At 55.2% G+C, this 22,096-nt stretch overlaps 1 protein-coding gene across 2 annotated transcripts; it reads right to left on the bottom strand.

The window, feature by feature from the left end:
- Positions 1–719: 719 nt before the first annotated feature.
- MDFI (MyoD family inhibitor) lies at positions 720–22,096 on the bottom strand. 2 transcript variants are annotated; one of them, XM_085082933.1, is made up of 5 exons: positions 21,574–22,096; positions 6,777–6,944; positions 2,447–2,692; positions 1,456–2,132; positions 720–1,212 (listed from the first exon to the last, which is right to left on the bottom strand). In XM_085082933.1, the coding sequence occupies exons 1-4, from the start codon at positions 21,626–21,628 to the stop codon at positions 1,876–1,878; spliced, it is 726 nt and encodes a 241-aa protein (XP_084939059.1). In that variant the 5' UTR covers positions 21,629–22,096; the 3' UTR covers positions 720–1,212; positions 1,456–1,875. The 2 variants fall into 2 exon arrangements, with proteins under 2 accessions (XP_084939059.1, XP_084939058.1); XM_085082932.1 differs by lacking the exon at positions 21,574–22,096 and having other exon boundaries at positions 6,777–7,049.

Genomic DNA, 22,096 nt, shown 5'->3' with positions numbered 1-22,096 from the left:
GGTGTGTGGGGTGGAGGAAGGCTGCCAGCACCACCCTCATCCCCTCGCTGCACTTGCACCGCGCCGAGCTCCCGCCGCCTCCCGCTCGCCACTAAAAATAGGTTTCCCGGCTGAGCGGCAGCGCCGGAGGGCAGCGAGCCCAGATCCCAAACCAGCCCTTGTCGCCGTGACCAACTGACCCATTTGGCCTCGCTCTCTAAGTGTTTTTCCCTCCCCGCTCAGCTTCAGGCCAGGCAGCGGCTGAGCTGGGACAGCTGAGCCCTTCCAGTGGCAGTGAGACCTCGCTGTGGTCCCTGACCTTGGTGACACGGCCTGGGGTCCCACAGGTGTGGGGGTGGCAGCAGGAGTGGCCAAAGCCACCCAAATTCTGAGGGCTGCCATCTCCCACAGCCTCGTTCCAACCTCGCCGGGAGGGAATTTGTATAATTTATTTTCTCCTTTGGGGGATTGGTGCCCTGGGGTTGGTGGGAGCAGGTGACATCCCAGGGGTGTGGGGACAGCAGGGCCAGGGTTTGTCCCAGGGGAGTTGGGGGACGCCAGGACCTCAACCTGTTCCTGGGGAGAACACGGAGTCCTCTTGCATTTTCCCAAAGCAGCAGCACCCTGGGGCTGTCACTGACCTGTCCCATGTCCCCAAAGCCAGCTGGGAGCAGGACGGGCTGCAGAGACAGGGGACACGGAGGGACAGCCCTGCAGAGCACGTGCCGGGGCGGCCGTCGGTCAGAAATGAAGAAAGACCTTTATTTACAGTAAAAAGGAACAAAAAAAATACATATAAAATACCGTGACACTTCCCTCCGCGTCTCCCCAGCCCCTCAGCGGGGTGTCTGCCACCCCCATCCAGCCCCAAGCCCTGTCCCCGGGGTGGTGGCATGGGGCCAACAACTGCTGGGGGTCATTTGGCACCAACCGAGCCACCGTGCCTTGGGACACACCGGGGTTGGGGACAGCTCGACACAGCTCCGGCCGCAGGGAAAGCTCCTTCCCGGGAGGGGGACAGTGCGGGTATTGCACTTGGCTGCGGGGCAGCACCGAGGGGAGGCAGGACGGGGCTCCGCAGCATGTCCCGGTGCCACCCAGCCCCGCAGGTGTCCCTGGAGGTGTCCCCGGATGGGGATGCTCCGTGTCACCCCCGTGTAACCCCGCCGGAGCGTTGTTCTGGGATGGTGGCAGCGGGACGGGCTGTCCCCAGCGGTGGCTCTGCGGGGCTGGCTGTCCCCAGCGGTGGCTTTGCAGGGCTGGCTGTCCCCAACGCCGGGAGCTCTGCGGGGCTGGCTGTCCCCAGCGGTGGCTCTGCGGGACGGGCTGTCCCCAACGCCGGGAGCTCTGCGGGGCTGGCTGTCCCCAGCGGTGGCTCTGCGGGGCTGGCTGTCCCCAGCGGTGGCTCTGCCGGTTCGGGCTGTCCCCAGCGGTAGCTCTGCAAGGCTCGCTGTCCCCAGCGGGGCTCTGCGGGACGGGCTGTCCCCAGCGGTGACTCTCCGGTCCTTTCTGTCCCCAGCGGGGCTCTGCGGGACGGGCTGTCCCCAGCGGTGGCTCTCCGGTCCTTGCTGTCCCCAGCGGTGGCTCTGCGGGACGGGCTGTCCCCAGCGGTGGCTCTGCGGGACGGGCGCTCCTGCTCTCGGCTCAGGCGGCAGGAAGCTCCCGCGGTCCCCCCGGTGCGGGAAGAGGTAGAGCGGGACAGGACGCTGCCAGAGCCCCTGCGGATTCACCCTTCCCCGGGCAGGATCTCGCTCCGGCTCCAAGGATGGCTTTCCAGCGGGGAATTCGGGATTCGCTCTCCTCCCCCGCGAGGTTTCGGCGTTTCCCGAGGGACCGGCCGGAGCATCGCCCGCTGCGGGACAGCCCGGGGGGTCCCAGCGCGGCTTCGGGGGACCCTCAGGAGGAGAAGCAGAGCCCGCAGCACTCCATGCAGATCTCCAGGCAGTCGGCGGACTCGCAGCAGGCGTCGATGATGCCGCAGTCCATGTCGCAGGGCAGGTCGCAGTCCGCGCACTCGCCCGAGTTGCAGCAGCAGCAGCAGATGCAGGAGTCCTCGGAGGTGCAGGAGCCGCAGGTGGCACAGTCCAGCACGATGTTGCAGAGGGTCAGGAACTCGCAGAAGAGGCACGAGAGGATGCAGTGGACGCAGCAGTCTAGGGGGGAAGGGCGGGGTGAGACAGCGCCCAGCTCGGGGAGCACCGCGGGGGTGGAAATCATCCCTCGGGAATTCAGGGGAGGGCTGGGGAAAGGGGTCGGGAGGCAGGCACTGCCCCAGGGGTGTCCCTCAACACCCACCAGGTATCCCTGGCCCTCCAGCTTCGGGGGACAGCAGATGGCCCCACTCAGCACCCACCCTGCACAGGCTGCCAGGAGGGTCTGGGGTCCCGCTGGGATGCCACCCAGAGACCCCAAGGGATGAGAACCCCCAGGAGAACTGCAAACAGACCCCCGTGGGGAGCTCCAATACCTTCCTGCGCCTCAATGGGGATGTGGGAAGAGGCCGACTTGGAGCTGCCCTTGCTCTTCTTGCTGCCCTGGCTGTTGATGGAGTGGTGCGACTGCAGCTTTCGGTGTGGCTTCTGCACGGCGCGGCAGCTCCCGTTCCCCGCGTCCCCGTTGGCACCGCCCGGCTCCGGACAGCGCCCCGCGCCGTTGGGCAGCAGCTGGGTGCAGGGCCCGGGGGGCTGCGGGGGGACTCGGATTTGGGGCTGGCCTGGGGGGAGAGCAGAGTGTTATCCCTCCTGCCCTCTCTGCTGGGAGAAATGGGTGCTCAGCGCCCTGGGAAACACGGGAATCCAGTCCCTGGTGCCAGGAGAAACATGGGAATGTGATCCCCAGCTGGACACATGGTGACTGGGAGGTGAGGCTGATGCCTTCAGAATTTCTAGCCTCTGTTCTTCGTGTATTTGTAGTTTTGGCGTGTAGTTTTAGGCTTCATATAAAATAGCAAAAGCCTCTGTTCCCAGCACCTTTAGCCAAAGCAATTCCTCTGAATGGAAATCCAACACTTTGCTGCCTCAGAGCCCCAAAATATGGAAACAACAGTGAATTGGGGGGAGCAGGCTTGGCTGACATCATCACCTGAAGGTGTGATTGGAGAATTAAGGCTCAATATGCTAATAAGACAGAACTTCTAAAAGGTGAAGATCTCATGACTCAGTGTCCATTTTTGGGTGTAGCCTCTCCAGTAGGCTGTCTGCCCTGAATGTACCTAAAGGCCTTTAATAAATTTGTCTGCTTTTTATTCTCCTAACCTTTTCTGGCCTCTGTTTCAGGTAACTCTGCTTTAGGCATCAATGCTGACAGATGGATGGTCCAGGAGGATGGAGGTGGAGCAGGAGAGGTGGAAAAGATGGCTGGAAGGAAGGAGGCAAAGCATCCAGAGAGAGGAAGGGATGAAAAAAACCCAAGAAATGAAGATTTGTCGTGAAGGATGTGCTGAAACTTATTAGAGACCTGAAAGAGGAGGAGATCTCCTGGGACAGCCAGGAGGGATGAAGCCACCAAGGCTGCTGGCAGAGCTCCTGGATGTCCCCACTGCCCTCTGCAAAGCCAGAGGAGATGAGACAGCATCACAGAGCCAGGCTGCTCCTCTCCCCAGCACTACAGGAACCACTTCCCTCAGGTCTCCCCAACCTCTGGCTGAACTTCCCTGCAGGAGGAGGAAAATAACTCCTTGCTCTGTCTGTGCCTCCCTCCAGCCTCTCCAGGATGTGCCACAGCCAGGGGGGTGGCTCAGCCCTCTGCTCCTGCCCTGTGTCCCCAAACTGCCATCCTCACCCTCCAGAGCACTGGGAACCAGCACAAGGAATGGGGGGAATTCCAGCAGCCATCCTCCTCCCTGGCAATGCCACAAATAAAATCCCGTCTGGTGGCCAAACTTTGCTTTTCCTCTCCCCTGGCGGTAAACAAGGGATGATTCAGGACAGAAACTCGAGGGCAAAGGCACCTCTTGGCACCAGGGGACAGGAGCTGCTTTCTGTGCAGTGGGCACAGGCCTCCCTGTCCTGCATCCATGGAAATAAAATAGGTGGGAGGTGAAAATAAAATAGGTGGGAGGTGAAAATAAAATAGGTGGAAAGTGGAAATAAAATAGGTGGAAGGTGAAAGGCACAAGTAGATGGTCCCAGTGCTCGGTTTTACCAGGCTGAGCTGGGTTTGGGCTAGAACTGGGAGTTTGGGCTTTGCCACCCGCTGGGAAGGGAACTTAAAATAACCAGAGCTGAGCGGGAAGAGTGGGCTGGGCAGATGGGAGGGTGGAGGGACAGAAACCAGGGCTTGGGTAAGACAGGAATTGTGTCCCCTCCCTGAAAAACCTCCTTGTCCAGTGGCCTCTCCTGCCTGCTGTGTGCTGAGATGGCGCTGAGGGTGCCCAGGGTGCCCAGATTTGGGACAGGAAGGGGTTTTGCCTGCAGGGATCCAGCAGCAGCTCTGACAGCAGCTGGGATTGCTGCAGGATGCACTTGGCTCTCCCCATTTCGCTGCATTCCTCAGATTAAACTGTTTGTAAATCAAAATCACGCAGCCAGAGGCAGCCAGGAATCCCTCCTGCTCACGGTTAGGGAAAATAACTCCCATTTTTAGGACAGCCTTTAAGACACGAGGCCAAATCTCTTCTGAAAGAGGCACCTTCAGTCCCAGCTTGGTTGGACAAAGTCCTCCAGCAATGTGGGTGTCTGGGCAGGATGGGGGACCAGCTCTGGAAAACCAGGATTTTAGGGAAAAACTCCTGCCTGCAGCTCTTCATTGACCAAAATCCTGTTTGTTCACTTCGGTGATGCTCCCGGATCCCCTCAGGTCGCCCCAGGGCAACCCTGCTGTGACCTGCTGTGACACCGGGGGTGACACTGCTCATCTCCTGGGGAGGAGAGGGGAAAGTCCCTTCACCCAGTGACGCCTCAGGATTTTAGCTTCTATATTTTTCGTGTATCTGTAATCCTGTAGTGTGCAACTCTGGACTCCATATTGGGTGCTAAACTCCTGTTCTCAGCGTTTTTAGGCAAAACAATTCCTCTAAGCTCGAAACCCAAGGACACCTCACTGTCTCAGGCCCTGAGATATGTAAATAACAGTGAATTGGGAGCAAATTTGGAGTGATTGACTTCATTACCTGAAGCTGCAATTGGAGGATAAACCCTCGATATGCAAACGGACAAAACTTATAAAGTATTAAAAACTCCCGGCCTTATAAAAAACTTACAAAGTATGAAAATCTCGTGACCCACTGTCCATTTTGGGTGTAACCCCTGGGTGGGCTCTGTCTGCCCTAAACGCACCTGAAGGCCTTCAATAAATTTAACTGATATTTATTCTCCTAACTTTATCTAACCTCTGCTTTAGATAAACCCCTCAAGGCATCACCAGCACCCAGCCCGGCGGTGTCCCTTGTCCCTCCCAGCCCCGGGGGGCTGTGCTGGGGAGGGGGCGGGCAGGGCTCGGTGGCCGCGGGGTGACTCAGCCCTGCAGAATGTCGCTGGGCAGCCAGCCCAGCTCCCAGATGCTGCACAGCTCGGGAAACGTGCGCTCTGCTCTCTGCGCTCCATCTCCCGCACCTCGCCGCCCTCCCCGCCGCTGCCCTGCCCGTTCCCACCCTCCCTCATCCCGCCGGGAAGCTTCCATCCACTCTTGGAAGGGGAACGGCAGCCCGGGAGCAGCCTGGGATCCGGGCTGGGGGCCAGGGGGAGGATGGATGGTGATTCCAGAGAGCCTCCCAGCCCCGCACGGGAGCGGAGCGAGGGCACCGCGCTCCTCACCGCGCTCCTCACCGCGCTCCTCACCGCGCCCTGCGCCTTTTGCGAGGTGCTGCCTGGCCCCGCCGCCGCCGCCAGCAAAACCAACTCCTCCGTGCGGCTCAGCCGGGCTTGGCGCAGCCTCACCCCTGCCCTGGACTCGCTAAGGCAAGAGCTGTCCCGGCGGGAAGCTTCTCCCTTTGCTCCAGCTAGCAGAGACATCCCAGCACATCCCGGGGCTGTGCCCACGAAGATATCCCAGAGCTGTGCCCGTGGAGATATCCCAGAGCTGTGCCACGGAAATATCCCAGAGCTGTGCCCATGGAGATATCCCAGGGCTGTGCCCAGGGAGACAACCCAGAGATGTGCCCATGGAGATATATCCCAGAGCTGTGCCCAGGGAGATATCCTAGAGCTGTGCCCACGGAGATATCCCAGAGCTGTGCCCATGGAGATATCCCAGGGCCGTGCCCACGAAAACGCTCTCTGAGTGTCTCCCAGAGAGAGAGCAGCTCCCAAAATGCCCCCAAGAAGAGACAACAGCCCTGCTGGCACAGCGAGAGCTGAACAGACACTTCCAGCACTCTCATCCCACAGCTCCCAACTTCCTCTCCTCCTTCCAATCCCCCCAATCCCTGTTCCAGGGCTGCCCTGCCGAGCTGAGGCCCCTCTGGATCCTCTCTCCCAGCAGGCAGGGATTGGCTCCTTCCCTCCCCTGCTGCCACCAGAACAAGACCAGACCTGACCTGAACCCATCAGCTTTCAAACCAACCCGCATTTTGGGGAATGCTCCTTCCCCGGACAGGCTCACCCCTTTTCCCCTGGCACCCCGCAGGACCCCAACACTTCCCAAAGCCTCTCCAGGGTCACCTCGGGGGGACAGCGAGAGCCATCCCGTGCTGCCACCCTTCACTTTCGCCTCTCCAGGTGACTCACGCTGGGTTCAGCCTTTGATGCGGGGAGGAACAAAGCGAGGAGGAGTAGAATTGCCACCTCCGCCCTGCTTCATACTGATGGGGTGGCAGCGGCCCCAGGCACCCGGAGCTGGCCGGGAATGTCACCACTCACATGTCACAGCTTCGGGAGCGCCGCAGAGCTCGGCTCGGGGGCCTTTCGTCAGCACTTTGGGGGATTTGTCATCTTCCAGGGGTTTCTCCTTCTTCGGCACGGCGGGGCGGGCGGGAGGCTCGGCCGGTGGGATGTGCCTCGGGGCAGGGCGGGAGGGCTCGGCCACCTCTGCAAGAGAAAAGGGGTCACAGCTGAGCCCCCCGGGGCCACCCGGACACACAGCGCGGCCCCGGACACTGCCCATGGCACCGGGCAGGCTGGCCGGGCACAGAGTCCCAACCAAATCCCTGCTGCAAACAGGAGCGGGGAAGAGCTGGAGCAGGATTTGGGGCTGGAGCGGGATTTGAGGCTAGAGCGGGATGTGGGGATGGAGTAGGATTTGGGGCTGGAGCAGGATTTGGGACTGGAGCAGAATCTGGGACTGGAGCAGGATGTGGGGCTGCAGCAGGATTTGGGGTTAGAGCAGGATTTAGGGCTGGAGCAGGATTTGGGGCTGGAGCAGAATTTAGGGCTGGAGCAGGATTTGGGGTTAGAGCAGGATTTAGGGCTGGGCACCGGCGCTGCATCACTCCGCAGCTGCTCACCCCGCGCAGCGCCAGCGCCATCCCAAAAACCCTCCCGAGGTCCCACATTCCTTCTCCAAGAAGCCAAGGGATCTGGTTACACTCGGCAGCTCGAGCTGCATTTTTCATCCCCCTTCCCATGAAAGAGCCACTGTCCTCCCCGGCCGGCGCTGCCTGCCACCTTCCCTCATCCCGCTGCCACCTTCCCTCATCCTGCTGCCACCTTCCCTCATCCCGCTGCCACCTTCCCTCACCCCGCTGCCACCTTCCCTCACCCCGCTGCCACCTTCCCTCACCCCGCTGCCACCTTCCCTCACCCCGCTGCCCTCTGGAGCGACAGAAACCCCCGCAGGACCCTCCGTGGGAAGAGAAAAACCCACAGGGAACCGAGTTATTCCCCACGGGAAAAATCCTGATGTCAAACACCCGCTGGGGGAAGGCAGAGAGGGATCACCGCTGCACCACCCCATGGGGAATTTGGGGTGCTCAGGGGGGTCTGGGGGGGCTCAGCGCCATGCCAACCCCACCGAGCCACCCCGAGCCCCCTCCCCGCCGCCCCAGCCATCTCCCCATCCCCCGGAATAGCAACGTCTTGCACAACAGGGCTTGGAGAGCACTTTATATAAAACTAAATTACAGGCTGGGCAGAGGGAGGAGGGAGAGCAGAGCCATAATTGCCCTGGCTGTGACGAGAGGTCCTGCAGGCAGCCGGGGAGGGGAGGGGAAGGGGGAAAAACGGATTTGGGATGTTTCATTATCCTCCACGAAATGAGGGTCCTGCACACCGGGAGGGAGGGGGGTGATTGTGGGTAATTAAGGGGAGATTAATGAGGGAAATTTGGGTTCCCGGCTGCACCCCGGGCTGGGCTGGAGGCTGGAAATGCTGCAGGGGGGCTGCAGCCGGTCTGGGGTGATGCTGCTGCACTCCCAGCGCCACAAAACCCCCCAAACTCATCCACGTGCCTCAGTTTCCCCACAGCACCACCCTGGAGCTCGGGGGACAGGAGGATTTTTGGGAATAAAAACTCATCCCAGCACAAAGCCCTGCTCCCAGCGTGAGGAGATTTTGGGGCTGAAAACAGGAAATCCAGGAACTCCAGCTGAGTTCTGCACAGCAGCATTGGCAGAGTGAGCATTGGGAACCCCAAAAGGGAGAAAAGCCATTCCCAGGCCTCTGGAAAACCCAGAGAGGTGAGGAGAGGTGAGGAGAGCAGGCTGTCACCTCCCCACGGGTGCACAGGTATGAGGTGGAGGTGAATAATCTCCATGCTGCTGCACCTTGCAGTCAGCCCTGATCCAAAGCCAGACGTGAAATCCTGACAGCTGAGGAGCTCTGAGTGAAGCCAGAGGTGCCCAGAGCAGGGCAGAGAGGGTGAAACTCCCGTTCAGACCTTGGGAAGGAATTGGAGAAGATTCTCCTCTGAGCACAGCAGCAGAGCCAGGGAGCTGCTCTGGTTTGTGCCATGAGGCTGTTCAGGGCTTCAAAACCCCCAGAGCAGTGCCAGCACCACTGATCCCCTTCCCTGAAGGTTGGTGATTGGGGAAAATGCTGGAAATTCGGGGGCAGCAGCAGGAGAAGGGTTGGCAAAGGGAGAATTCCAGCAGATCCCCTTCCCTGAAGGTTGGTGATTGGGGAAAAAAGCTGGAAAATCAGGTGGAACATCAAGAGAAAGGCTGGCACAGGGAGAATTCCAGCAGATCCCCATTCCTGCAGGTTGGTGATCGGGAAAAAAGCTGGAAAAAAGCCCCAGAATAAGGGCTGGCACAGGGAGAATTCCAGCAGATCCCCACCTGTGCTGCCTCCAGCACATCCCTACCCCACCCTGTGCCCATTCCTGGGGACAAGGACATTCTGGACAGGCCTGGAGCTGGTGGGACAGGCTGGATGGATCCACAGGGATATCCAGGGTGCTGCTCCAGCAGGAATGGAGCTCAGGCTGGTTCCTGCCGTGCTCACTTCACACTCGTAATTACCCAGCACAGAGGCCACAGCCAGGCAGGGAGGAAGGTGGCAATTAAATTAACTCCCCCGGGAACAAGCTGGGCTGGAGAGGGACAGAAATAGCCAGGAATGGAGTTTGGGTGAGCTGGTCCTTCCCTGCCCTGTGCAGACATTCCACAGGGAATGTGGGGATGGGGCTGAAGCACCAGGAATGGGATGGGAAAGGGCTGTGCCTGTCCTGGTGGTCAGCTTGACCCCAGGGATGGGCTGGGAGAAGCTGGACAGGGGTGGGATCAGCACTGACCCCCCGGGTGCTGCCCCACAGCTCCCTGCCCCGTCTGATCTGCAGGGAAATGCTGAGGGAATGCACAGGGAAATGCAGAGGGAATATCCAGGGAAATGCTGAGGGAATGTCCAGGGAAATGCTGAGGGAATATAAAACAAAACCAAAACAAAACAAAAAAAAAACAAAAAAAAACACAAAACAAAACCAAAACAAAAACCAAAACAAAAACCAAGAGGGAATATCAGGGAAATGCAGGAGGAATGCCCAGGGAATTGCAGAGAAAATGCCCAGGGAAATGAAAAGGGAATATTCAGGGAAATGAAAAGGGAATATTCAGGGAAATGAAAAGGGACTATCCAGGGAAATGCAGAGAAAATGCACAGAGAAATGCAGGAGAAATGCCCAGGGAATTGCAGAGAAAATGCCCAGGGAAATGAAGAGGGAATATCCAGGGAAATGCAGAGGAAATGCCCAGGAAATGCCCAGGGAATTCTCAGGCACTGGGTGAGCAGCAGCTCCCAAAATGCCCCCTGAGCCCTGCTGGCACAGCGAGAGCTGAACAGACACTTCCAGCACTCTCATCCCACAGCTCCCAACTCCCTCTCCTCCTTCCAATCCCCCCAATCCCTGTTCCAGGGCTGCCCTGCCGAGCTGAGGCCCCTCTGGATCCTCTCTCCCAGCAGGCAGGGATTGGCTCCTTCCCTCCCCTGCTGCCACCAGAACAAGACCAGACCTGACCTGAACCCATCAGGATTCAAACCAACCACGAGCCTGGGCAAAGCCCTGGGGATGGGACATCCTTTCCCCCAAATTCCTGCATTCCCAGACCATTCCTGGCCAGGGAAAAACCCTCCTCGGAGCCTGGGATGAAAATCCAAAGCTCTAAACCCCCAGGAGATGTGGAGGGGATGTGGCAAAGGGGAACAGCTCAGATCTCTGATTTATGGGAACAGAGGTAACGAGGCATTCAGCAATAATAAAGCCCAGCTTCAAGAAACCCCAGCAGTGCCCTGAGGTACCAGGGATGAGGAAAGCGATGGATGTGGAACTCCTGCCTCTTGCCAAGCCCGGGAGATGCACATGGATCTGGTTTTCTGACTATTCTCCCCAGTTCTGAAGTCCAAATCCATCCGTCATGGAAGCCCTGAGATGTCAGTGAGCTCCAAAATCCATCGAGAGGGTGGGAAAACAGGAGGGGGGAAAGGAAAGATGCAAAGAAACTGGAAAGTTTCATTACTGTGACCGAGGATCCTGCAAAATTCCTGTAAAATTCCTAAGAAATTCCTATAAAATTCCTGTAAAATTCCTACAAAATTCCTGTAAAATTCCTGCAAAAATCCTTTAAAATCCCTGCAAAATTCCTGTAAAATTCCTATAAAAATCCTTTAAAGTTCCTGTAAAATTCCTGCAAAATTTACCCACATCCCACTGCCAGGAGAGACAGAATGGGAAGGAAAACTTCTCCAGAATGAGAAGGAAAACTCCAACATGGGAAGGAAAACTTCTCAGGAATGGGAAGGAAAACTTCTCCATAATGGGAAGGAAAATTCCAACATGGGAAGGAAAACTTCTCAGGAATGGGAAGGAAAACTTCTCCATAATGGGAAGGAAAATTCCAACATGGGAAGGAAAACTTCTCAGGAATGGGAAGGAAAATTCCAACATGGGAAGGAAAACTTCTCCAGAATGAGAAGGAAAACTTCTCCAGCATGGGAAGGAAAATTCCAACATAGGAATGAAAACCTCCAGAATGAGAAGGAAACTTCCCCAGAATGGGAAGGGAAATCCCAACATGGGAAGGAAAACTTCTCCAGCATGGGAAGGAAAACTCCAATGTGGGAAGGAAAACTTCTCCAGAATGAGAAGGAAAACTTCTCCAGCATGGGAAGAGAAATTCCAACATCGGAAGGAAAACCTCCAGAATGAGAAGGAAACTTCTCCAGAATGGGAAGGAAAATTCCAGCATGGGTAGGAAAACTCCTCCAGCATGGGAAGGAAAACTTCTCCAGAATGGGAAGGAAAACTTCTCCAGAATGAGAAGGAAAATTCCATCATAGGAAGGAAAACTTCTCCATAATGAGAAGGGAAATTCCTCCAAACATAGGAAGGAAAATTTCTCCAGAATGGGAAGGAAAACTCCAGAATGGGAAGGGAAACTTCTCCAACGTGGAGCCAAAGAGGCTGGGCAGTGTGGAAGAAAATCCAATCCCTTGGGCACGCAGATGTTTGGTGTCGACCGGAAAAGAGTGGGAAGCATCTCAGCACATCTGGATCCACATCTGGGCACCCAAATCCAATGCCATGGGATCCAACTCCTGCCAAGGAGAGCTCCCCTTCTCCCTGCCCTGAATCCCTCGGGAATGGCTGGACAGGGAGCAGGTGATGGATGGAATGGATGGATAAACAACAATATTTTTTGCCTTGGGAACTCTCAGATCTCATTTTCAAGCAGATAAAATGACCCTGAAAATCCCTCCTGGTTTTCCTGTCCCAATCCCTGACCTATTCCCGGGATATTCCAGAGCCTGATGGAATGGTTTCAAGTGCAGGAGAGACGGCACAGGAGCAAATCCTTCCAATCCCACAGGCCGGGAGGGAGGGAAGAGAAATTCTGGGCTGAAAGTTTGCCCGGCTGGGAAAAAATCCCAATGCCTTATTGACATTCAGTCTGAAATTAATGCACTGAAACCTTCTCAGATTCTGGGAAAGCAGGATGGGAAGGGAAGGAGAGATTCCCAAAATTCCAGAGGAGATCCAACAGCTTTGCTTCCCACCTGGAAAAGCTTCACCCTCTGCTCACCTTTGGATAAACAATCCAGGGACAATGAGGTCCCAAAAAAATAGTGTTTTCTCTGAAAAACCAACTTCCTAAATGCGAGAAAAGCAAAACAAAGCAGAAAAACCCACAAAAACCCCAAACTGCTCGGCAGGCTGGGAGTTGTTGTTATTTGTTATTTATAGAGTTTGGGTGGGAAGGGAGGAATTTTGGGGCCAGACAGGCCAGGAGCAGAGTCCATCCGTGCTCTGAGTTTGACCTTGGTGACAAAAACCCTACAAATCCCATCCCTCAGAGATCCTCGTGGATCCAACCAAACCAAATTCATGGAAAAATTGCTCCTACCCAAGCGATGACCCTCAAAAAGGGATTTTGGGGGAGATAAAATGCGAATTTCCTGCAAGAAGCACCTCTGAGCTGAAGCGATTGGGGAGGAATTACTCCTTAAGCAGCAAGAATTGATTTGACATAAATATATTTATATTTTAGAGGTGTTAAGGCATCAATCTGGAGTGGAGCTGTGGGGGGGAAAAGGAATCTTTAAGCCTTGAGTGGAAAATAGGGACAAAAAAACTTCCCAGGACACAAGCTTGAGAAGGACCTTGAGCTCTGCCTCATCCCAAAAACCAACAAAAAACATCCCAAACACCCTGTGGGGTCAGGAAATCGGGAAAAATGATGGAAAATCAACAAAGGAAAGACCTGATTTTGTGTCTGAGGAGCACCTGGGGCAGGATGAGGATGGAAAATCTGGGAAATCAGGAGAGCCTGGCAGGGAGGAAGGAGGAAATCAGAAATCCTGGATTTTCTTAAGGACAAGCAATTATCCCTGGAGGCTGGAAAGCAGCTGATTGGAATCCCATCAGATCCAAGGAGATTCTGGGAATTACAGAGCAGGGCTGGGAGAAATTATGGAGGGAGTAATTAGGGAGCAGTAATTGGGTAACCTTTGGGGTTAAACCAGCCCAGGTCCTGGCAGGGGAAATTTGTGTCTTCCCAAGTTAAATCCTTAAAAAAAAAAAAAATGTTAATTGAGGAGTGGATCAGCGGGAGCTGCTGGACAGTGTGATTAACCAGGATGAAAATTTGCATTTATCCAGCCCTTTTCATCCCAGCACTGACTTAAAGCAGGGATCAGCACACCTTGCCTGAACTCCGGGGATTTTCCTGGAAAAATATCTCGGCATTGGTGGGGAAACTGAGGCACAGAAATGGGGTTTTTCCCCAAAATTCTGATTTTTTCTGATTTCTGATCCCAAAAACTGGGACGTGGGAAGGGGTGGTTGGGCTGTTGGTTGGCAGCACCACCAATGCCATAGGATGGAGAACTCCAGGCATGGCAGAATTCCGGGAAAAATCACCAGAACTCCAGCAAACACCCCGAGGAGAGCTTGGGTTTCTGCAGCTCCCAGGCTTTCCAAGGAAATTCAATCAGGAGCTGGAGCAGGAGCAGGGGTGACACAGCCTGCAGGCCCAGCTTGGTTTTGCTCCAACCCAGAAACACTGAAAAAAGCCAGAAATCTGCTTTTCCTTTTTTTTTAAATTTTCTTTCTGCCTGGATTTATTTTCTTTTTTTTTTTTTTTTTTTTTGGCTGGTTTTCTTTTATTTTTCTCTCTTTTTTTGGGCAATTTTTTGCCGTTGTTCAAAGAACAAACACCAGCAAAGCATTTTCGGGAGCTGACCAGAAAAATAAAACCAAACCAACTTCGAAACAGAAAACCAGAAATCGATTTTTGCTGCGAAAAGCTTTTCTGCGGCTGAAAAAAAAATAGAATTTTGTTTCTTTTAAGGCCTTTTTGGGAGGGGGTTCATTTCCCTTTGAGGTTGGCTGCGTGCAACGCTGCAATCCTGAATTTAAATCAGCGCTGAGACGAGAAAAAAACCTTTTAATTCCGATTTTGGATAAGATTTTCTTTGTTCCTACCCTGCCCCAGAGCACGACAGCCCCATTAAAATTTCCTGGGTGAGGTGGCAGCAATTCCTGCTCGGAATTCCTCATTTTCCCGCTGGGATTTTGGGTCTGAAAGCTTCGTTTTTAAGGGCTGAGCACGCAACAGCTTTTTCCTCCTCCTCCTCTTCCACCTCGGGGCGAACAGGCAGAAAGAATTAAGGGAAAAATGTGCGTGAGAGTTCCATCCCTGGGCTGGGATGCAGGCAGGGATTGGGGACACGGAGGGGACAGGGAGAAAATGTCCCCAAAGCTGGGAAGGGAAGGGAAGGGGGGAACGAGCAGAGCCAAACCCAAGGAGGGTAGATTTTAGAATTTTTCTAGAATTTTTCTGGGGTAGAAAGTGGATTTTTCTCCACCATCTTCACACGGAGGAGGAGGAGGAAAAAACCTCTTGTACTCCCAGCTGTCCCTGATCATCTCACCAACAAACAACTCTGCTTTCCTCCTGTTTTTTTTCCTGTTTTTTCGCTAATTCCTCCAGAAAAATAATTCTCCTCCCCGGGCAGACAGTGGCCTCTTCTCTCTGCAAACTACCTGTGGCTATTTCCGTGCCTCGGTTTGCCGTGTCCCCGGGGTGGAGGAGGCTGAGGTGGCACCCAGCCCATCCCAGAGATGCCAGGGAATAAATTTTGGGAAAAAAAAAAAAAAAGCTGGGAAATAGCTCAGCAAACCCACCCCGAGCTGCTCACCGCAGCGCCAAACCATTTCCATTTCCCTGTTTATTCCTCAGCCCGGGTGAATCCAAAGGATCCTGATGGGGTTTTTTTGCCTTTTTATATGCCCTCCTATAAAATTTTAAACCCTTTTTATATTGCTGTACCCTTTGTATAGTTTTTTACCCTTAAGCCTACGTGCTTGTAGTTTTTGTAGTTTGGTATTTTGGTTTAGTTTTGGGGTCCTGAAAGACCAAATATTCACAGTAAAAGACCAAATATTCACAGTAAAAGACCAAAGAAATCTTTACTATCTCAAAACTCGAGGCTTCAATCTCCTCTGTGAAATATATTTGGCAAACTGGGCTCCAGCTTCATTTACTGGGGGGAATAATTAGAATAAAGGCACAATTACTCCATTTATTAAGTTTCTTATTGGGGGATTTGAGGCAGATATGTTAATTTTCAATGTCTATAAAATTATATATATCTAAAATTTGTGCATCTGGGTGTGTTCCACCTTTGCAGAGCTGTGCACCTCCTGTTAAAACACCAAAATAAACCCCTTTTACCCCATTTTTTAACTGTGCCTGCATCACATTTCTACCAGTTGAGGGGCAAGGAGCCAATCTGGTTTGCAAAAGTTGGGAAAGGGAATGGGGAGAGAATTCCCAGGCTGGGCAGTGACAGAGTGACAGAGGGGCTGGCACCTGCCCAAGCCACCAGGGACACGCAGGGACACACACAGGGACACACAGGGACACACACAGGGACACACACAGGGACACACAGGGACACACACAGGGACACACACAGGGACACGCAGGGACACACACAGGGACACACAGGGACACACACAGGGACACGCAGGGACACACAGGGACACACAGGGACACACACAGGGACACGCAGGGACACACACAGGGACACACAGGGACACACACAGGGACACGCAGGGACACACACAGGGATACACAGGGACACACACAGGGACACACACAGGGACATGCAGGGACACGCAGGGACACACACAGGGACACACACAGGGACACGCAGGGACACACACAGGGACACACAGGGACATGCAGGGACACGCAGGGACACACACAGGGACACACACAGGGACATGCAGGGACATGCAGGGACACACACAGGGACACACACAGGGACACACACAGGGACACACACAGGGACATGCAGGGACACGCACAGGGACACACAGGGACACACAGGGACACACACAGGGACACACACAGGGACACACAGGGACACACAAGGACACGCAGGGACACACACAGGGACACGCAGGGACACACACAGGGACACACAGGGACACGCAGGGACCCACAGGGACACACAGGGACACACACAGGACACACACAGGGACACACACAGGGACACACACAGGGACACACAGGGACACACAGGGACACACAGAGACATGAGAGGGACACACAGGGACACACAGGGACACACAGGGACACTCAGGGACACGCAGGGACACACACAGGGACACACATAGGGACACACACAGGGACACACACAGGGACACACACAGGGACACACACAGGGACACGCAGGGACACACACAGGGACACACACAGGGACACACAGGGACACACATAGGGACACGCAGGGACACACACAGGGACACACACAGGGACACACACAGGGACACACATAGGGACACGCAGGGCCATGCAGGGACACACACAGGGACACACATAGGGACACACACAGGGACACACACAGGGACACACAGGGACACACAGGGACACACAGGGACACACACAGGGACACACACAGGGACACACACAGGGACACACATAGGGACACACACAGGGACACACGCAGGGACACACACAGGGACACACACAGGGACACATAGAGACACACAAGGACACACAGAGGGACACGCAGGGACACACACAGGGACACACACAGGGACACACACAGGGACACACACGCAGGGACACACGCAGGGACACACACAGGGACACACACAGGGACACACACAGGGACACACACAGGGACACACAGGGACACACACAGGGACACACGCAGGGACACACACAGGGACACACACAGGGACACATAGAGACACACAGGGACACACAGGGACACGCAGGGACACACGCAGGGACATGCAGGGACACGCAGGGACACACACAGGGACTCACAGGGACTCACAGGGACTCACAGGGACACGCAGGGACACACACAGGGACACACACAGGGACACGCAGGGACACACACAGGGACACACACAGGGACACACAGGGACACACACAGGGACACGCAGGGACACGCAGGGACAGGGTCTGGTGGTCATCCCAACCCCAAATCACACGGAGGGGAAAGGAGAGGTGGGAGAGAGGATTTGGGATGGGACAGCACGGAGCTGCTCCATGAGGGATGGGATTTGGGCTCTGGGAACTGGGGAGAGCTCTGAGTTGTCCCCAGGATGAAGGAGGATCAAGGAGGGAAATTCAGGGCAGCTCTGCTGGGGTTCACAGCCTGGGGCTTCTCTGGAGGAGCTGAGGAGGAAGGTTTGGGGTTGGGGTGGAGGTGAGACCTCTCCAGGATGGGAACACTGAACTGGGGACTGATGGGGACACTGAACTGGGCACTCATGGATGTCCCTCCAAGATGGGGACACTGAACTGGACACTCATGGATGTCCCTACAAGATAGAAATACCAAACTGGACACTCATGGATGTCCTTCCAAGATGGGAACACCGAACTGGACACTCATGGACACAAACACCAACCCCCAAAACAACAAACCAACACCAAACCACACAGATGTCCCTCCGAGATGGGGACATTGAACTGGACACTCATGGATGTCCCTCCAATGTGTACACACCAAACTGGGCAGTCATGGATGTCCCTCCAAGATAGAAATACCAAACTGGGCACTCATGGATGTCCCTCCAAGATGGGAACACTGAACTGGACACTCATGGATGTCCTTCCAAGATGGGGACACTGAACTGGACACCCATGGGGACACAGAACTGGACACTCACAGATGTCCCCAAGATGGGGACACCAAACTGGACACTCATGGATGTCCCTCCAAGATTGAAATACCAAACTGGACACTCATGGGGACACCAAACTGGGCATTCATGGATGTCCCTCCAAGATGGAAACACTGAACTGGACACTCATGGGGACACCGAACTGGACACTCATGGATGTCCCTCTGAGATGGTGACACCAAACTGGGCATCCAAGATGGACACACCAAACTGGGCATGGGGACACCAAACTGGGCACTCACAGATGTCCCTCCAAGATGGAAACACTGAACTGGACACTCACCGGGACACCGAACTGGACACTCATGGATGTCCCTCCTAGATGGGGACACCAAACTGGGCACTCATGGCTGCCATTCTGAGATGGACACACCAAACTGGGCACTCCCACATGTCCCTCCAAGATCAGAACACCGAACTGGACACCCACAGATGTCCCCAAGCACCTCGGCCAGGTCCCAGTGCCCCCACTGAGGACACCAGCACAACTGGGAACTGAACCCCACTGCCCACCCTCAGCTCCCGTGTGACCACAGGGAAAGCAGAAAAGCCCCAAGGCCATTTCCCCCAAGCATTTCCCAGATTTTTAAACCACATAAATCCCCAGCTGGAGGCACAGGAGCTGCACACATCCCTGTGACCCGGGCTGGGGACAAACCCTGTCCAAAACCTCTCTGCACCACCAGCTCCCCATTCCCCACCTGGAAAACGAATCCAGGGAGAGGAAATCCAGGGAAATCAGCCCCCTGCAGCTGCCTGGGCCCCGAGATGCAGCCAGAGCTCGGAGCAGGGAAGCAGAGCAGCTGGAAGAGCGGCGGGAAGAGAACAAGAGGATGCATTCTCCAAAATCTAGGCTCGGCCGAGCTCGGGGCCAAAGCCAACACGGGGCTGATCCAGCTGTGCTGAATCCTGAGTGCTGCTGTGCCCAGAGCTCTCAGAGCGTGTGGGAGACAATCCCAGGCTGGATTTGGCCCCTTTTGTGTCTGGCAGGACAGACATGCCATGCTGAGCTCCACCAGCCTCCTGCTCGGGGGTGTTTTAGTCTCTCATTGGGGTTTTTAGCTTCTCATTGGGATTTTTCATGCGGTTTCTGCACGTGAGGCTTGGCAGGGACACCAGCCAGGGTGGCTCTGTGGGGCTCAGCTCGGCCTGAGGGAGTTTGAGTTCCCCAAATTTTCCGTGTTCTCCACGGTTTGATCCCTGTAATCCACCCAGAGCCTCCGGGGGATTGAACTCACACCCCCCTGGCTGCTCTGGGGTTTGGCCCCTGGACAGGAACTGCTGGAGAGTTTGGGATGAGAACTCCCCGCGGGCTGCCAGCAGCTGCTGAGCTCACAGACAAACAGAGACACAGGAAAACGCTGTCAGGGGTACAAACATACACTCAGATGGTGGTAATTCTGCACAAACACGCAGAAATTCACACACAAACACACAGAAATACAGACAAACTCTGTCAGGGGTACCAGCACACACTCAGATGTTCATAATCCTGCACAAACACACAAAACCACACAGAGAAACACACAAAAATTCACACACAAACACACAAAAATATAGACAAACACTGTCAGGGGCACAGAACATACACTCAGATGTTTGTAATTCTGCACAAATGCACAGAAATTCACACACAAACACAAAAATTCACACACAGACACTGTCAGGGGCACAAACACACACTCAGATGTTCGTAATTCTGCACAAACATGCAGAAATTCACACACAAACACAGAAATTCACACACAAACACACAAAAATACAGACAAATGTTGTCAGGGCGCAAAGCATGCACTCAGATGGTCGTAATTCTGCACAAACACACAGAAAGTTACACACAAACTCACAAAAATACACATAGACATTGTCAGGGGCACAAACACACACTCAGATGTTCGTAATCCTGCACAAACACACAAAAGTACAGACAAACACACAAAAATTCACACACAAACACACAAAAATTCACACACAAACACTGTCAGGGGCACCAACACACACTCAGATGTTCACCAACACATGAAAGTACAGACAAACACACAAAAATACACACACAAACACTGTCAGGGGCACCAACACACTCTCAGATGTTCTTAATTCTGCATGAACACACAAAAATTTACACACAAACAGAAATTAACACACAGAAATTCACGCACAAACTCTGTCAGGGGCACAAACACACATTCAGATGTTCGCAATCCTGCCCAAACACACAAAAACTCACACACCAAGTCACAAAAATACACACAGATACTGTCAGGGGCACCAAGATACACTCAGATGTTCACAATTCTGCACAAACACACAGAAATTCACACAAACACACACTCGGCCATATACATTCTCAGCCCCCAAACCCAGCTCACAGCCCTCCCCAGTCTCACACTCCCCGTGTCCAGCAGTGCACCCCACACTGGCACTCACAGCCCCAAACTGGAGCCAATTCCCCCATAAACACACCCCCAGCCGTGGGGGGACATAAACCAAATCCCCCATAAACACACGGCCCTACAGCCCTTTACATTTATTATCCATCCCCAAGTCGGCACCCCCTGAGCCTCACACACACCCCCCACTCGTGCAGAGCCTGCCCGTGATCCTACAGCATTCCTTGTGATCCCATAGCCTTCCCAGTGATCCTACGGCATTCCTTGTGATCCCACAGCCTTCCCTGTGATCCTACAGCCTTCACTGTGATCCCATAGCCTTCCCTGTGATCCTACAGCCTTCCCTGTGATCCTACAGCCTTCCCTGTGATCCTACAGCCTTCCCTGTGATCCTACAGTCTTTCCCTGTGATCCCACAGCCCCATTCATGCACACACTGCCCGTGATCCTACAGCATTCCCCATGACCCCACAGCCTTCCCTGCGATCCTACAGCCTTTCCTGTGATCCTAAAGCCTTTCCCGTGATCCTACAGCCTCACTCAGGCACATACTGCCTGTGATCCCACAGCCTGCCCGTGATCCTACAGCCTTCCCCGTGATCCCACAGCATTCTCTGTGATCCTACAGCCTTTCCTGTGATTACACATCCCCCACTTGTGCACACACCCTGCCCGTGATCCTACAGCATTCCTTGTGATCCCACAGCCTTTCCTGCGATCTCACAACTTTCCCCATGATCCCACAGCCTTCCTGCGATCCTACAGCCTTTCCTGTGATCCCACAGCCTTTCCCGTGATCCCACAGCATTCTCTGTGATCCTACAGCCATTCCTGTGATCCCATAGCCCCACTCGTGCACACACTGCTCGTGATCCCACAGCCTTTCCTGTGATCCCACAGCCTTCCCTGCGATCCCATAGCTTTCCCTGCGATCCCACAGCCTCCACTCGAGCACGCACCCTGCCCGCGACCCCACAGCCTTTTCCCGGTGATCCCACAGCGTTCCCTGCCATCCCACAGCCTCCCCCACGCTCCTACAGCCTTTCCTGCGATCCCACTCGAGCACACCCACCCACACTCACACCCTCACCCCTCCAGCCGCGCCCCCAGTGCCCCCAGCGGTCCCCACGCGTGTCCCCCACCCGTGTCCCCCACCCGTGTCCCCCCAGGGCAGCTCCCCCCGTACCTGGCGGCGGCACCGGCTCGGCTCGGGGCTGCTCGGGGCTGCCGGGCCGGGACATGGGTGCGGGTTCCGTGGGGCTCCGTGGGGCTCGGTGGGGCTCGGTGGGGCTCGGTGGGGCTCGGAGCCGGCCCGTCCCGTCCCGCCGCGCTCACCTGGGGCCCCGCGGGGCTCCTCGCCCGCCCCCGCTCCCGCCCCGCATCCCCCCGGCGCTGGGGGCCGGCCGGGCCGAGGGGCTGCCTCTGGGCTGGGCTTCGGAGCTCTTTTTTCTATCCCAAATCCTTTAAAAAAAAAAGCCTCGAAAAACTAAATTAAACCGAAAAAAAAAAAAAAAGAAAAAGCAAAGCTGGGAGCTCAAACACGCGGCCACCGCGCCCGCAGCGCTCCGGGAGCTTCTGCTGGAGGCTGGAGCGGCGCCGGGAGAGGGGAGAGGCGCGGGGCAGGCGGAGGTGGCTGCGGGGCCAGCGGCGGATTTGGGATTTCGCAGCTGTGCCGAGCTCCCGGCGCTGGGCTGGGCTGGGCTGAGCCC

This window comes from Lichenostomus cassidix, chromosome 26, assembly GCF_008360975.1.
Source record: "Lichenostomus cassidix isolate B80296 chromosome 26, HeHo_3.0, whole genome shotgun sequence".
Classification (NCBI taxonomy): Eukaryota; Metazoa; Chordata; class Aves; order Passeriformes; family Meliphagidae; genus Lichenostomus; species Lichenostomus cassidix.
Note: the sequence above shows the minus strand (reverse complement) of the source record. Positions and strands in the feature narration are given on the sequence as shown.

Coding starts and splice junctions, on each gene's coding strand:
- MDFI (XM_085082932.1), bottom strand. CDS start 7,020: ATGGGCAGTGTCCGGGGCCGCGCTGTGTGTCCGGGTGGCCCCGGGGGG. Junction 2,693..6,776: donor CGCTCCCGAAGCTGTGACAT/GTGAGTGGTGAC, acceptor CTCTCCCCCCAG/GCCAGCCCCAAATCCGAGTC. Junction 2,133..2,446: donor CCCCATTGAGGCGCAGGAAG/GTATTGGAGCTC, acceptor CTTCCCCCCTAG/ACTGCTGCGTCCACTGCATC.